General features: G+C 50.3%; 1 protein-coding gene across 1 annotated transcript in view; it reads right to left on the bottom strand.

Moving 5' to 3' along the window:
• Stk32c (serine/threonine kinase 32C) overlaps nt 1–17,395 on the bottom strand; it is an 88,036-nt gene that overhangs the window by 16,496 nt on the left and 54,145 nt on the right. Inside the window, exon 3 of the mRNA XM_057778045.1 lies at nt 914–1,065. Coding sequence (XP_057634028.1) covers nt 914–1,065 — 152 coding nt within the window. The remainder of the gene's footprint in view (nt 1–913; nt 1,066–17,395) is intronic.

The raw sequence follows: 17,395 nt of genomic DNA, 5'->3' as shown, positions 1-17,395 counted from the left end.
AATGGACACAGGGTCACCAACAGGGGCGGGGCACCTGTGACTTCTAAGGACTACTTTGCCAGAGATCCCTGCTGTTGGAAACCCTGTGGTCCACCTAGCCTTTGTCCCTCATGCCTGTCCAGGAGCACAGCAGAGAGTGGTTTATATGGGAAGTCTATATAGCCCACTATAGGAAGCAGTCAAGGAGAACCCACCCCTGAGTCCAAGAGATCCATGTACTGGAGGGGGAAAGGTCCCTTTGGGTCAGGGAGCAGTCCTGCCATGGAGCGGACCCTGGGTCCTTCCTGGAGAGGAAAAAATCAACCTCCTAGCAGCTCACAGGTTCTTATGCATTAGCCCTCATTTTGTGCAGTGTGGTGGCCTGAATGGAAATGGCCCCCAGAGGCTCATAGGAAGTGGCACTATTAGGAGGTGTGGCCTTGCTGGAGTATGTGTGGCCTTGCTGAAAGAAGTCTATCACCAGGGTGGGCTTGGAGATTTCAGAAGCTCAGCCTAGACCCAGTGGCTCACTCTCTCTTCCTAGTGCCTCAGAATCCAGATGTAAAACACTCAGCTACATCTCCAGCACCATGTCTGCCTGTGTGCCTCCATGCTTCCCCCAGGACAATAATGGACTAAAACTCTAAACTGTAAGCCAGCCCCAATTAAATGTTTTTCTTAATAAGAGTTGCCGTGATCATGGAATGCTAAATCCTCAGCTCCTAGCAGACCCGGGGAGAGTCTATACAAATCCCAGCACACCATGGGCCCCTGGAACCAGTAGGCTCTGAGCACAGAAGCTGAAGAGATGGTGGGGACAGGGAGGACTTAGCGGCAATGGGGGGGGCATCCCAGCAGTATTAGAGCCAAAGAATAGTAGGGCCCCTTGTCCAATTCCAGAGAGGCATCCCTGGCAGGCCCTCGGTGGGCTCACCAGAGGTTCACCAGGAAGACATGCTCAATCTCCTGCAGGATCTCCAGCTCCCGGAAGACGTTGCGGACCTCGTCACGCTCGATGCATTGCTGCTTGTTCATGTACTTCATGGCATACATCTTCTCGGTGTCCCGCTTCTGCACGATGCACACCTGGGGGCCAAGGGCCAGTGAGCAGAATGCCAGAAACCGGACTCTTCAGCTGCCTCCACCCTGAAAGAGCCAGGGTTCCCAACCGGCCGTGGGACAAGACTGTGAACGCAGGCCCCTTCTACAGACCCACAAAACCTAGACTCAGTGCACCCAGACAAGAGTCCTAGCTTCATGGTGGGCTGTCCCGTAAGGAGTGCTAAGCCTCCCCAGCAGCCATGAGTGTTAGTGGTCACACCTGACCAAGCTTCAGCACCCCCTTCCTTCTTAGGGCTTGCATCAGCAGGCAGCTTTGGGGGATGCTGGGGACTCGTGTGGTTTGAGTGTGAAATGTGCTCTCCACAAGTTCCTGTGTTTAAGCACCTAGCCTCCAGCTGGTGGCACTGTTTTGGAATCTTGCAGATGCTTTAACAGGTAGAACCTCGCTAGGAGAAGTAGGTCACTGTGTTTAGGAGCAGGGGGTGGGAGGTATGGTTTGGCCCTACTTCCTGTCTGCTCTCTGCTTCCTGGAAATGCCCTCACAGACCCATCCAGAGGCGTGTCTCTTAGTTGATTTTAGCTCCCATCATATTAATGTTCAAGATAACCATCACCTGAATAAAGGAGAACCCACTCAACACAAAACTGTGCGTCCGGGAAGCCTCCACCCACCACCGGATCATCCTTTCCACCCAGCAGGGACTGTCCGTGATAGCAGGTCCCCTGTACAGTGCTTAAGGCACAGTGCTTTCTGAACCCTGCACTGCCGTGGTCAACCACCAGCGCTGGCTGGCATCACTCAGCAGAGAAGAATGGGTAAGAGGAGGATGAGCGGAGCAGCTGGTATCCTTTGTGGCCAGGAAGTGCCTATCAGAACCAAGGACAAAGACTTCCAAAAGGAAACAGGAAGTAACACACAAAAAGCTGGTGCCAAGCCAGCACCTACCCCCACTGGAAGCCACGGTGACCCTCTTGAGGACAGGTGACTCAGGTAACCAGAGCCACTGCCGGGGGTTTTTACACACTGTGGTCTCTAGGGCTTCATGGAACCTCAGGGCAGGTAGGACTCCCAGGTGTCTCTGGAAAGCCTGGAGCTTGCCATACACCCCAAAGGCACTGGCCTCAGAGCAAACTTCTGGATTCACCCTGAGGGAACCCACATTCCTTTTCCTGGGAACACACACAAGGTAAAGGTTTCTAGGACTGGTGGGTGTCCTGGCACAGTAAGCTAAATGACCGCCACTCGGCCACTGAAGAGTCACCGAAAGGACTTTTAATGACATGCAACAACTGGCACACCAAGCCAGGACCCTTAGCTGTGCAGCATAAACAGGAGGGTGACACACAGTCTGCACAGAAGCTAGACATGAGCCACGGAGACGAAAGCAGTCGAGGTGGGTGGAAGCTGTGCAGAGCCTTCTTGGCTACGGTTTTTGTCACTCTATTGTGAGGTTCTGGTGACAGCCCGTGGCGCTTCTGTGAACCCTGCCTTACAGCAAGGGCAGTAGAGCTGTCTGGCACTCTGGTCCTGGATGAAGGGTCTATGGATGAAATGGCTGAACAACTCCTCTTAGTCCTGAGTCCGACATATCCTCCCACCATCCAGAGACACACCCTCTGTGTATCCACAGCTGCAGTTTCCAAGGCAACACTGCATACATAACACCTTGCCCACAGGCATCGTAAGCCCAAGGGAGCGAAGTCTGAGACGTGATGCCAACAAGGTATGGAGGGAACATCTGACTGCCTCCAGGAGCCCATCCACCTCAACAAAAACTCATCAGCGGCACAAGCACAGCCAGCTCCCTGTGCAGGCTACAAAGATCCTTGCAAAGCTCTTCTGGAAACTTCCTCTGCAGGGGCTGATGCCCCAGGGAGACTCTGGCCCGGGGATAGGCGCTCACCCTGAATAGGCATCAGCTTCTACGTCCAAGGACCACCATGACCCCTGCACCCCTACCTCAACATTGCCTTTGAGGAGCAGGCCTATCAGAGCAGGTAAGGGGTGCAGGGCCCATAGAGGATATTCAGAGGAGGGGTCTTATCTCTGAGGTAGGTTTGGGCAAAGATCCTTCCCAAATCTTTCATTAATAAAAATTTCAAAGCCAAGTGGGGCTAAACTCAGTTGACAGAGCAGCTGTCTAACACGTACAAAGCCCTGCATTCCATAAAACTAGATGTGGTAGCACATTCCTGTAAACTCAGCAATGAGGAGATAAAGGCAGTTCAAGGCCAACCTTGGCTACATTGTGAGTTCAAGGCTAACCTAGGTCATATAAGACTCTCTAAAACACAAGAAAGAAAAAAGGAAGGAAGATGTGGAGGTTTGCATAAAAATGACTCACATAGACTCATAAGGAGTGGCATTATTGGAGGTGTGGCCTTGTTGGAGTAAGCGTGTCACAGTGGGGTGGGCTTTAAAGGTTTCAGAAGTTCAAGCCAGGCCAGTGTCTTCATTGCTCTTCCTGCTGCCTGCAGATCCAGATGTAAAACTACCTCCCCGGCTAACTTGCCAGCACCATGTCTGCCTGTGTGCCATTAGGCTTCCCACCATGATGATAATGGACTGATATTTTCCTTCATAAGAGTTGCCATGCTCAGACCTTGGGAGAGGGTTGAAGAGGAGGGGAGAGGTATGGAGGGGAGCAGAAAAAAAAATGTAGAGCTCAATAAAAAATATATATATATATATATATATTGGCTAGTTAGAGCATAAGATCCGATGTTAAACTGCACAGCTTCAGAGTGTCTATGTCAGTTCCATAGGCATTTGCTAAAGTGCATAGACTTTGGGTCTGGCTAATTTTGATGTGTGATTTTTTTTTCTTATTTGCAAATTCTCTACAAAAAAGTTTTAATTTAAAAGAAAAGAGTTGCCATGCTCATGGTGTCTCTTTACAGCAATAAAACCCTAACTAAAACAGAAGGGAAAAGAAAAGAGGGGAAAGACAGACACACATACACAGGTGGGGGAGGGGGAAGAACTCAAAGGTTGTTTCCAAAAAACCATAGTGCTCACTAGCTGGCTGCCCAGGATATATAAGAACATAAATCCAGAATCTCCCCCAAAAGGGCCTCAACAGCCAGGTTTAACTTACCTGTCTGTGTCCCGTAAGCGTTTTATGGACTGTCAAACTAAGTCAGTAACCCAGAAATCAGGATAACGCAAAGGAGAAGGTGAAAATCCCAGTTACTGGGCAGTTATGCAAATGTGTCTGAATAAGCCCAGTGGCAATGAGAGCCAAATCATCCTCTTGTTCACACTCGCTCTGCAAATGCTCTCTCAGGACTTCTGAGCCTACCGAAAAGGCAGCTAGATCCTCCTGTTGTGAGAAGATCCAAATGTCCTGGAGGGAAGCTGCAGGCAGGACCCTGGGCAACAGGTAGAGCTGAACCCCAAGGCCAGGGTTCAAAAAGAAGGAAAACTCAGAATGCCTCAGCAACCCTTCGGTAGGTAGCATCTAGCCACTTCTCAGAGTCCACCCACCCCCAAATCAGCTCTGGCACAAGCCCAGCCAGGTTTGTGTACAGGCTACCAAGTCCCTGAAAAATCCTGTCTGGCTCTCAGACTAGTTGGGTCTCCTGGGCATTCTGAATTTGGACAGACCTTAATACCAATTGCACTCCATCACTCTAACTGTACAGTTGTAGGGAAGGACCCAAAAAGCTGTTGCCAGAATGAGCTTATGGGCTAGAATAGGGCACCTCAACTCAATCTATGACTCAAACCAAGTCAGCTACCATTGGGTACTAAACAACATACCTATTCAACGGTCCTGCCCACAGGGTTTCCCTCAAGTCAAACATGGAGTTGTGAGTGAACACAATGACAATCAGGTCAGTGAGGGAGTTAAAACTATGCCACTCTGGCACACAGACTATTTTGAATTAAAGGTACCTTTAAAAAGAACAGGCATATGTTGTGGGGCATTGTTCAAAGATGTGTTACCTGTGTTTACGCTGTGGAACATTTGTTTTAATGATGCAAAGATGTGCTGCATTCTCTTATGTTGCATTTGTTTAACTCTGTGAAGCTGTGTTACTTTGCCTGCCTAAAACACCTGATTGGTCTAATAAAGAGCAGGATGGCCAATAGCAAAGCAGGAAAAAGGCCAGGCTGGCAGGCAGAGAGATAAATGGGAGGAGAAATCTGGGAGGAAGATGGAGGAGCAAAAGAAGGAAGAAGAGGACTCCAGGGTCCAGCCACCCAGCTACACAGCAAGCCACAGAGTAAGAGAAAGTTATACAGAAACAAAGAAAGATAAAAAGCCCAGTGGCAAAAGGCAAATGGGATAATTTAAGAAAAGCTGGCTAGCCGGGCGATGGTGGCGCACACCTTTAATCCCAGCACTTGGGAGGCAGAGGCAGGTGGATCTCCGTGAGTTCGAGACCAGCCTGGTCTACAAGAGCTAGTTCTAGGACAGGCTCCAAAGCCACAGAGAAACCCTGTCTTGAAAAACCAAAAAAAAAAAAAAAAAAAAAAAAAAAAAAAAAAAAAAAAAAAAAAGGAAAAGAAGTAAGAAGACATAAAAAAAAAAAGAAAAGAAAAGCTGGCTAGAAATAAGCCAAGCTAAGGCCAGGCATTCGTAAGAATGAATAAGACTCCATGTGTGTTTATTTGGGAACTAGGTAGTGGGCCCCGAAAAGAGTAAAACACAACCAACTACAACAACAACCATCCTGTCTCCTAAGAGCAAGAGCTGAAATCCCCTCCCTAAATTGGCAGGGAAGCAACATCCTGATTCAGAACCCAAGACCAGAATGGGAGAGCTGTCTAGACCATACTTATAGCTGTTCCTGCTTAATCCTCCTGCATGATCTGGTTGCTCCTTTGCAGGTCAGTAGCTGTGTGATGCTGAAAGCTCTTGATCAGACAACCTGGGGTGCTGCCTAAGTACTGGCCTTCACCACTACTGCCCTGCAGACCACAGAACTACAGCCCTCCTTGGGCTCAGCTCTGTCCAGAGGCTTTGCGCTATCATGGGGCTCAGCACCCACTGTCTCCTGGGCAACAGGAAGTCCCATTTTGGGATGGCACCTGTTAGAGGAGCTTATGACATCTCTGGTTTAAGATATCTTTAAAAGAAGGTTGTGACTCAGACATTCCAGGCGTCAGCAACCACCAAGGAGACCCAGCCACCTCACCCTCCTGTCTTCTGTTTTCCTACTGGTGACAGCGGTCCCTGCAGAAGGCATGGCCTTCAGGCACCAATGCAAGGGCTGAATGATCATCTGTCACCTCAGTCCTCTGCAGTATGGGGAGAGATGCTTTGCAGGATTTTCTATTAATTAAGAGTCCTAGACCAGGCTAGACCTCTTATCCTGTAGACAGCCTTAGACATGGCCCTCTGGCCTAGGCATCCTGGCCCCAGCTTTCTGGTCATGAGATTGGCTGTAGATGAATGTGAATGCCCCCCTCACCCCTGGAGCAAAGAAGCAGAAGTCATGTGCTCCTTCTCTAAGCTCCAGGTGTTCCTCCCTGTCTCAGCTGCCCCCAAAGCTTCTGCGCCAAGACATTTTTGGGTGTCTGTCTATATGCACTCTGCCACCTTCTCATGTATGTGAGACCCATCCTGGACCATTCTGGAAAGCTTTAGGGGTTGTTCCGTGATCACAGAGAAACCTGCAAAGGTCAGTCATGTCTGGGTCTGAGGCTAGTTCAACAATGTTCCTGGAGTCCTCCCTCTGAAACGCACTCGCCCCCCACCCCTTCTCTATTTTCCAAGGTTATGGCAGGCGGGCATACAGCAGACAGGGCACTGACAGAATGCTTGGCATAGGCTGGCAGAAAGCCCTTTTGATGGCATGTGTGGGACAGCTTTTGTGGCTTGTGGGTAGGGCAGTGGGCGCTGGAGAACGTTACCCAGTCACTCACCACAGGTCCTAAGCAGGTCCTCTCCAGAAAGTGGGAGACACAGATCATTTTGCCCTACTTTATGGATGTGACAGGAAAAGCCTTTGTGGGGAGCGACTGCTGGGACATCGAGTGTGAGGATGGAGGACTCCTGAGGGTTTGAGAGGCCACGGCTACTCCACGACTGACCCAGCAGCAGGTTGGCAGACCACAGCGTCAGCACGACTGGAGAAAGCCCAGGTGGCTAAGTGTGGGGCTGCAGACTCCTGTCCCCACCCCCCATCCCCAGCTAGCTACAATCCTTTCTCAAATTACTATTTTGAAAGCCTACTGAAAATTTCAGAATGAAAATAAGTGTCAGTCACAGCAGGCCACCCAACCTACCTGGTCCTGGCTCCAGGCCCTGCTCTGAGTGGCGCTTCATTCTGCTCCCAGTGAGCAGAATTATGGACCTGCCAGTCCGAGCCTATGCCAGTCAGAGCATGGACATGGAGGCTTCTTGTCTCCCCCAAATACACCCTCAAGCAGGAGGCAGAGAATGCCAATTACTTCCAAGATAGAAGTGGGCAGACCAGGAAATTACCTAAGGAGGGCCTACCTTTTGGGGGCAGGAGAAGTCTTTGCCTGGCAGATCTTCTTGTGCCTCTCCTATGAAAGCCGCCTACATACCTCCCCCCTCCGCCTAGGGTCAGTCATATACACACACATACACACCACAGGCCCTGTCTGCAGGATCCCTGGGGAAAACATGTTCTCTCACTCAGCGTAGAAACCCCACAGCTATTGCCAGGGAGATAGAGTCTATAATTTTCACACTGGCCCCAACAAGGAGCCACCAGGAGCTGCTACTAGCTGCAGAGCCATAGAGAAGCAAAGGGACCAGCAAGCAGATGGGGTTTCCCTGGGACTTTGGGCTCATAATTCCAAGGTCTAAGGCTAATCCAGCTATGGTGAGGGTCTCTGAAAACATGACCAAGCTGAGGGTCTGCAGGTCATGGATGGGGTTAAGCCCTAAATCAATGGCAGTTATCCTCACAAAAAAAAAAAAAAAAAAAAAAAAAAAAAAAAAAAAAAAAAAGTAGAGGAAGACATAAAGGATAAGGCCACGTGGAGATGGGATAGGTATGAACATATTGGTCCTGATCATGGAGGCAGACAGTCACAAGCCAATGTTTGCTAAAGATCATGGAGACTTCGACAGCTTCCAGGAGCCAGGAGAGGCCAAGGGTCTTTCTCCTTTACCTGCAGGAAGAGTCAGTCTCCAGAGAGGGTATGAGCTGTGCCTGTCTGGAGCTGGCTGTGGTGGGAATTTGCCTCAGTCCCAAGGGGTCAGACTGCATGCCCATCCCAAGCATATCTAACATGGATACAAGAGCTCCCTGGGGAGCCAGGACTTTGGCCTAAACTTGTAGTGCCCTCTCACCTGGGGCACCTTCTCTCTCTTTCCTATCTGTTGATCTTGCCCCTCTTCCCTTCAGCAATCCAAACCTTCACTGTCTTTCCACACAGGCTGGCCTGCCCACGTCACTGCTGAGTAGGGCTGGCCGCAGAGTTTTGGACTAGGGACACACTTAAAGCTGCAGAGTTTTGTCCTTAGAATAGGCTTCATTAATTGCACCTAAGTGTCCTTTGGTGAAGGCAGCTGAGGAGGTTTAAGCCTAGCCGGCCTCCAGCACCAGCCCCTACAAGGAGAGACTCCATGGAGGATTTTTATGCTGCCCTGATTTAGAGGGACTGCAGGTGTGGCAGGTCCGGTGAAGCAATGTTCCAGAAGGTGAAAGGAGACTCATGGCCTCTTCCAGCTAAGCCTTTTCTGCAGACCCCACTGATTGTTTCCTCAAAGGAAATTGTTCTGGGCTTTCTGGGCCACATCCTCAATAATCCACTTATACCAGACAAAGAGGAAGTGAGATCAGATCTCAGAAGCGTGAGCTCTGCTGCTCCCGGGGCGGCAGGGCGCCCTGCAAAATGCCGCTGCTCAGCCTGGAATAAGCTGGTGACTAATGGCGGTGTGAGTGCCATTCTAATTGAACACTGTTTTACGCATCTTGCAGATTTAAGTGATTCACCCCAAGCTCTTTTTCTTTCCAAGTCATTTTTGTTCCCCAGAAAGCAAAGGGCTGACAACAGGTACTTAAAGCCTTGGAACACTATAATGAACGCACCTCTTGGGAGTGGAAAAGCCCAGGGAAGGCAGACTGGACCACAGGGGACCAGGTAAGGATCCTGCCTTCCCAAGGATTATGTTGGTTGCCAATGCCAGCAGAACAAAAATCAGAGGATGGGTCCCGGAGAAGGCGGCTGCCAGACATTGGCAGGGGTATCTGGGTAAGGCACAAAGAGAACAGTGTCCTCGAAGACAGCCAAGAAACCCCTGCAGAAGCACAGAAGGGCAAGGGCTAGACAAGTCAGAAAAGGGTGCTCAGACGACTCACAGGAGTCCGTGACAGAGCAAAAGACCACACTAGTCTCCTGCTTCTCCCAAGACGCTGTGATCTTGATCTCTGAGAGATCATCGCTCCTCAAATCCCATCCGGGGCCCCTTCCTGGACCAGCTCCTGCTGTTCCCCAGTGCCCAGCATCCCTCCTCAGCCTAGACCAACTCCCTTGCCTGGGTCTGCATCCGGATGTCCCTTACTGTCCCCTACCCTCTGTCCCTCAGAGAATTTAGGGGAATGCTTTCCCTTGAGGAGGTACCATTTGGAGGGGGTACCTAGCTTCATGTAGGAAGGAGAGGGACACAAGAGGAACACACACAAGGAAGAGAGGAGCAGGGGGACAAAGGGCTTTCTCAACTCTTAAGCTCTGCTTCCTGGGCAGTGGCTGGTGGAACTAGAGAAGTTTTGGACGTCATGATGTATTAGTCACCTCTTGTCATTGCAAAAAGACACCTGACAGAAACAGTAAGGCTCAGAAGACTGATTCTGGCTCACAGCTTTAATAAGGCATAGTTCACCACGGTGAGGAAGGGTACAGGAGGCATGATGGAGCTCATGGTAGCAGAAATCTGAGGCGGGGACTCCCCATATCCCACAGGATCGTGAAGCAGCAACACATGCTGGTGCTCGGATTTACCTTGTTTTCTTCCCTTTTCGTTCAGTCTGGGTCTCCAGCTCACAGCATGATGCTGGGCCCGTTGAGGATGGGTTTTCCTCCTGACTTAACACTCTGGAGACACTCTCTCACACACAAGTGGTTACGTCATAAGTGTGGCACTGATACGTGGAGAGACAGCAGGCCAGTGGGACCGAAGGGAAAATCAAGAAACACACCAAGCTGCACAGGGACACTCCGTGTGCCATTACAGGCGGTATCTCAAATTTAAGTAAAAAAAAAAAAAATGACTTTTTAAAAAGTGATGTTGGGATCAACTAAGCCGTTGTATGAAAATTTGGTCCATGCCTGACGTGACAAGTCAGAATAATTAACTCCAGGTTATGAGTTTTAACCTGACAAGAAGCAAGAGAAGAAAATATGAAGATGTCTCTAAATAGATGTAGGACAAATTAGGTTCTGAATCCAAAAGAAATTTAGAAAATGATTGATTAAAAAAATAAATAAGGGCTGGAGAGATGGCTCAGAGGTTAAGAGCACTAGCTGCTATTCCAGAGGACCTGAGTTCAATTCCCAGCAACCACATGGTGGCTCACAACCACCTGTAATGAGATCTGGTGTCACTGTATCCTGGAAAGTGTATATATAATAAACAAATAATTTTTAAAATAAATAAATAAAAATGGTTGCATAAAAGAAAAACACTGTGTATGGGAAAGAGTGTATAAATGAACTTGAAAGACATGTAAACAGAGAAAATATGTTGGCATTCCTATTAAATATCTATCGAGCTCCAGTAACAAACAGAAATACCAACTAAAGAGGAAAGTGAAAAAATAGGCAAATTAGCCTACCATACGAGAAATGCAAGGCAAAGCTAAGTGAGCGGCTGTGCCTTGTCTGTCAGGCTGGCAAAAATCCAAGCAGCTGGCAACACGCCCTATGGCAGGCACCCTGTGGACGACAACGGTGCCACCCCTATGCAGGGAGAGTTGGCAATTTCAGCACAAGTCGCGTGCACCACCCTCCAGCCCACGTACTCCACTTCTAGGAACTAGCCCAAAGACACACTGCAGAAGCACGCAGGCATGGCTAATGCATGAGGCAGAAGGGGGGGGGGGGGCTTGTTGGCACACCTTCAGACTTAACGACAAACCATGACATAAATGGCTGGCAGAATGATGGCCTCCAGGGGTGCACGGAGCCTAATCCTGGGCCCTGTGCATGGGAAAGGGACTTTGCAGCTATGATGCTGATCTTGAGAGAAGGACAGCATCCTGGACCAAAGGCATCTGATATTGCCACATGGTCCTTACCAGGCAGTAATGGAGGCAGGAGTGCTCAAGTCAGAGAAGTGACCTAAGACATAAACAAGAGGCCCTAGTGGCAGCGAGACCACCAGCCAAAGAGTAAGGACTTCCTCTAGACGTGGGAGGCGGATTTAAAATGGATTCTACACAGGTGTGTCCGAAAGGATGCAATCCAGCCCACACTAGGTTGTAATATATAAGCGGTAGGCACTCAAAGGCAAAGGCTGCCAAGGTCAGCTGCACACAGGTCTCAGGCAGGAGCAAGGCTCTCTGGTGACAGTGCCTTGCCATCAGTTACAGACGATCTGATAAAGACATCTAGAGATGGAGAGGGCTCACAGACAGGGTCTCTCAGTATAGAGCAACCTGGGCCTCAAAAAGACTACACAGCAGGGGAAGTAGGGGCAGATACTGAGCAAGGAGAACAAACCACTTTTGTACAGAGGTACTGTCAACCTGACTCAGAGAAGTAGTAATAACAACAGTCATGAATGAGGTCACCAGGAGAACGTTGATCCTGACCGTGTTCATAGGACCACACTTGGCTGTTTGGGCATGAAAAAGTTCTGTAGGTATGTTTTAAAGAGTGTCCTTGGAGACAGCAGCTGAAGCACAGAGGGAAGGGATGGGCTGCTCTCTGTAATTCAGTTGAATGCATAAGAGAGTCAAGAGAGAGGGCTGGCCTCCACAGGGGCTGTCAGGATAGACCCAACGCTGCTGTTCATAGTCATCAACGAAGAGGTACAGTCAGCATTAGCACTGGGTTCTGCTCTATGCAGAGGCCTGGTTAGGAGGAGATGGGATAGCCTTCCTCTTGCTCTAATGTCTATAGAAACTTGTGAATTATCACAAGGCATGAGACTCCCACAAGGGGGCAGCACACAGAGGCAGCTGAATCAGCTGTCTCAGAGCAGAGATGGGCCTCTGGAGTGCCCAGGCAGAGAAGGAAATGAGGTGCATGGTGAGCAGCCTAGACCTCATGCAAGGCGCCCACAGCCTCCTGCAAACCTCAGCGCATGGCGTGTATCCTGGAAAGCTGTGCTTGCCAGCCCCGTGAGCTTCACCAGCAAGAGGAGCTCCTCAGGGCCCAACAAGCACCCTGCTCCTGACAGTCAGGAGGGCCACCCTCAGTTGAACACCCCTATTTGGTCCTCCCAAGTCAAGGCTACTCAAGGACCAGGTATAGCAAGGGATGATAATGGCCTTCACACGCCTAAGCAGGGAAGAAAGCAAGAGCTCTCCGCCTGAGCCTGTCGCGAGGGAAACAGCTATTTTTAAGGTAGCAGCACTGCCTCAGTGACCCTGAGAGGCAAGCCTGGCACATTCACATCGTGTTTTGGCCCACTTAGGAGCGTGTGATAAATGTTCTGCTGCATGTTGGCTCCGTGGGGCGGTGGCCGGGAGGCTGTCTTTGTCCCGCAGCGGCAAATGGAGCTGTTAGAAGAGGGACTGGCAACAGGCTGCTGATGCCACAGCATTCCCAGACATCACAGTCTCCATGGCACCCTTGGTGCCCATAGTACCCAGAGCTCTTGTGACACTTCTGGGTTACCACAGCCCTGGTGGTACCCTCAGCCGAGACTCTATAACTGCTCTCAGGAAAACTCCTCTTCTGATCTAGTTAGGGAGGAAGCCCCTCTCCTCGGTCAGCTTCTTGTGGCTGGTGCTCACTTCACCTCCCGACCTTTGAGGAATCCCCCTGTAGCTGTGCTCAGAACTCCCTGTGGGTCTCACCTCCAATCCTGGAAGGGATGGAGTCCTGTTTGATCCTTAGCATTTTCCCCTCTTCAAAGCCACTGCGGCCAGCAGCCCTGGCTTTCATGGAGAAAGGCCACTGGTGGGAACAGCCTCAGTATGGGAGGGTACAGGGAGACTCCTGGAGTGAGGACGGGGCCCAGATGGATTCTAGAAGGGCCTGTGCCTAGAGGCCCACAGAAGAGAAGTTCAAAGGCCATTTGGCAGACTGAGTGCACCAATGAAGGTCCGAGGCAGAAAAGTTCACAGTTCACTCAAAATTTAAATCTCAGAGCCCGCCTGGGCCCGAGTGGCCGAGCTCTGAGGTGGGAAAATGAGGGTAAGAACCAACAACGGCCGGGCCTGGCATCCACAGCACAGTAGCTGGGCCAGCCAGTACGGAACTCACTGAGACCTGACTACTGTCCACGCCGAGGGTCTCTACAGCCCTCCCGAGTCCATCTGCTGCTGTGGCCCCCCAAGAGGACACCAGGTCCTACTGGAAGGGTTACTCACCTCTCTCCTCCTCCGCTAGCACGAGCATGTTTTCTGCCCTTTCTTTTAATCAATGGCATCAGCGAAGGCACAAGCAAGAGTTGGTTTCAAATCATCTTAGGTCACAACCAACACAGTCAACAGATGCCGCTGTTTTGAGGCCGCCAGGGCACACTAGCCCGCTAAATGCGTTTGGCCCTAGAAGGTCTCATCAACCTCTGCCAGTGGGGTAGACTCTGCAGGACATCTGTGAGAGCAGACCAGGCCAGTGTGTTAGCCAGAGCCTGTGTGCTGTGGGACCACAGGCTGGGGAAACGAGGCTCAGACACATGCAAGGAGCACAGCAGCTACGTTCAAGGCCAGCAGCACCAGGTGGCAGGCCGAGACTTCTGTAGCTGTTACTGACATTGCTAACTCTAACGGCCACACCTCGAGCTTACATTAGCAATGCTTGCCATAGATGCTACCTACCTTGTGTCAGCCAGGCCCATGATGGGCCATAAAGCAATGGCTGACCCTGACATCCACAGCACAAAGATCTGAGACGCTAAACCCTAGAATTCAGGATGCAAGCCCTGAATGTCTTAGGAGGAAAGGGTGGGGCTAATGTGAAAGGAAAGGAAGTCACATGACACTGGCATCAGCATCAAAGGTAAGCTGCTGCCAGCACACTGCCCTCCATCCTGCTGATATCAAAATCCACTGGCTGTGGACACGGAGGATAGATGGTACCATCTGCCCAACGAAGCTGACATAGGCTGCCTCCCAATGACTTCTCAACTTGGTGTCTTGGGTGATCCATACGAGCTATAGGCAAAACTGGCTCCAGCAGTCCTAGGGATGATCTAGGATCCATGATTCAGCACTAACAAATGGGTCACATCCCAGAAGTCAGACAGCCTCTGAGTTCTCTGTGGCTATGACTGACTCCCCGCTGCTGTGTGGAGCATCTTAGAACCAGATTCTCCACAGACAGACTCAGTGAACCATAGGCCCAGTGATGTCCCACAATACTCCTGGCAGGATGCAGCCACTGAGAGAGGTTGCCATGGCAACCACAGCGCTGTTTTGCCTCTGAGATGCTGGGCAAAGAGTATCATCAGTGGGGGCTACATAAACAGATCCATCAGGGAAGGACAAGGGAGGCCCTGACCCAGGCTCACACCAGTTAAAAGTCCCCAAACTGCATGCTCACATCTGAGGTTGATCTTCCTCTGGCTAAAGTCTCTTCTGCATCTATCTGAGGATTTGGTGATTCTGTAAGGGGCAGAACTCCTGGAGTGGTTGGGGACTAAGTCAAAGGCATTTTGCACCCAACTCTCTTAGTTCTTTACCCATAAGCTTAAGAACACAGAATTCGTCTGTGAATTTGGGCCTAAGCCTTCCTACTGGTATGTGCTCCCTCCTAGCCCATAGAATGGCTCCATCAGTCCTTTTGAGAGAGCTCTGAGCCACAATGTTAGAGCCAGCTCCTTAGGAGGGAGACTTCATGCCCAGACTGTAGTAAGGGAGAAAGAAGTCAGGTTTCCCTTCCTAGAAATTACTGTCCAGGCACCCTGGAGTCTCTGTGTTGAGCTGGGACTGGCCTTAGCCTGGGGACATAAAGAAAGAGAAAGAGGGTTTAAGGAACATAGAGTGATCATGGCAGTAGGGGGGTTAGAGAGAAAGATGGATGGAGAGATCCATTCAATTGGAAATGGCCCATAAGGCCCTACGTAGGAGGAACATTTCTGCCGAAACAGCAAATTATGCCTGTTCTTCCGAAGCCAATCAGGGTGCTAAAACCACACTTGGACTAGGGCTCCTGCAGGACATCCAGACTTGGGGGTCAGGCATCTCCTTGGGTCCTTCCTAGGGCTCCCTTGATCTTCCACTTCCTGATAACAGTTCTCAGAGGATCTTCAAGACTGCCACCTTGATAGCACTGGCATTAACATTCAGCCTTGAGCTGCATGCACCTCTAAAACTCCCCACACCCACTGGAAGCTGGAACCAGGTCCTATCTTCCCAGCAAGAAATGTCCACAGGCTGCAAGGTCACCACTTTGCCTGCATGGGCCCCAGATGGGGTACAAGTCCTGTCTTCAAGCCTGTCTAGCCTCTGCCCAGCCATAACGGAGGTCAAAGGAGCAGCCTTTCCCCTCACTCCTGGGGAGTCGTTACAGGGAGAAAGCCAGTGGGCAGGGCCTACACTAGGATGCACAGACCAACCACGTTTCCAAATGGAAAAATGAACTGTTTACTACAAGAACCAAACACCGTACAGAACAGAGTAGCACACGCTCTAAGAACATGTAACAAACAGCAAAATATGGGGCTTGTGAAGGAAGGGTTCGGGTGACAGCCCCAAGCCTGCCACTTGATAAAGGACAGAAAGTGAACAAGAGCAAGAAAGGTTTTCTAAGAATGCCCCAGGTCTGCTCAAGATGCACCCTCCAGGCCCTTCCCCTCCCCCCTCACTGTCAGTCTTCCCTTGTCCAGGAAGGCCTGCCCCCTTACAGAGGGCTTAGAGGCAGACCTGCCCCCAGAAAGGCTTGATCACACGCCACACAGCTCACTTATACCAACAAGGGCCTCTGGGTGCTCCCAGATATGACATGTACTCTCTGACAGAACACTGCTTCTCAGATCTGACATTTTGGAGTACCCATTTTTGTTAGCCATGATGTCATTATACAAAAGAAATTAAAAGCTAATAAATACAGCTCTTTCTTCCTCTGTGGTCAGCTCTCTCTCTCTCTCTCTCTCTCTCTCTCTCTCTCTCTCTCTCTCATGTTCCAGTGATACTGGTAGCTGGGGATGGAATCCAGTTTTCTGGAATTAAAATAAGAAAAGTATGGGGAGGGTGAGCTTCTCAGATATAGCCCTCTCCCTACCTGAGAGGATGCTAAAGTTTTATCAAAATGAGTGACTAGCTAGAGGGCATGAGGGGAAGGTAAGGCATTGTAGTTGAAGGGCTGGAAAAGCAGCCATACCAACAGGGAAACGTGTATTTTCTCGGAGTCCTGATTATTCTCACCTGGACGGTATGTCTTGGAATTAGTTAGGGTCACATCACTCTCTAGGCATCTGTTCGATGAGGAGAAGACGGAGTCAGGGAAGGACCCTAAGGGTTGTACTGCCTCCTGCAGAGGTCCTTGACCCCTGGGAAAGAGGTGCACAGACCACCTACTCATAGGAGGAGCCTGAATGGTCCACGGCTCTGAAAGAGGCACCACTGGGGACAGGAGAGTATTTCATCTGAAGTCTCATTCCCTCCTGGCATCCTCTGAATATAGCCAGGCTGTCATGATGCCCCAAGGACCAAAAGGGGGGGGGCTTTATTCCATTCCCACAACTGAGGATTTTTTTCCCATGGTTGAAGAATGAAGACTGGCCCATCCTCAGCCTCCTCTCTTTCTGCTCCGAGATGTGACTTCTTCGAGTTCTCAGTAACTGGTGGATTTGATTATATCCCCTGCTCTTCCAGGCCAGCCTGTCATTCCCAGGATGGATGGAAGCCTGGCAGAAGAGAAAGTCTAACCAGCAACAGCACCGCACCCTCCCTACAGGGATGTCCAGGATTCCCATAGGATGTTTCTTCAGGCTCTGGTTAAACAAGAAAGCTGAGTGTGAAATTCTGACCCCTAAGCTAGGGAGCTAAGAGCCTGATGCCACCTGCGGGTGAGCCTGCCCGCCCAGTTCATGCTCGATGAACAAGTGCCTTGCAAAGCCAATGTTCGGAGAGTGGTCAGGGCCAAGGTCATTCATTCTGGCTCAAACTGATGACGGGCTTTTCAACCAGTCCCTTCTAGTTTTTATCTTCACCTCCATGACAGTCATTCAATGTCTATCTTTCAATTTCTGTATTCCTGATTTAAGCGATATTCCCAAGCAACTGCCTGTGTGTCCCAGTCCACTCTGCTTTG

This window comes from Chionomys nivalis, chromosome 8, assembly GCF_950005125.1.
Source record: "Chionomys nivalis chromosome 8, mChiNiv1.1, whole genome shotgun sequence".
Classification (NCBI taxonomy): domain Eukaryota; kingdom Metazoa; phylum Chordata; class Mammalia; order Rodentia; family Cricetidae; genus Chionomys; species Chionomys nivalis.
The sequence above is the reverse complement of the archived record's forward strand: the minus strand, read 5'-3'. Positions and strand labels throughout refer to the sequence as shown.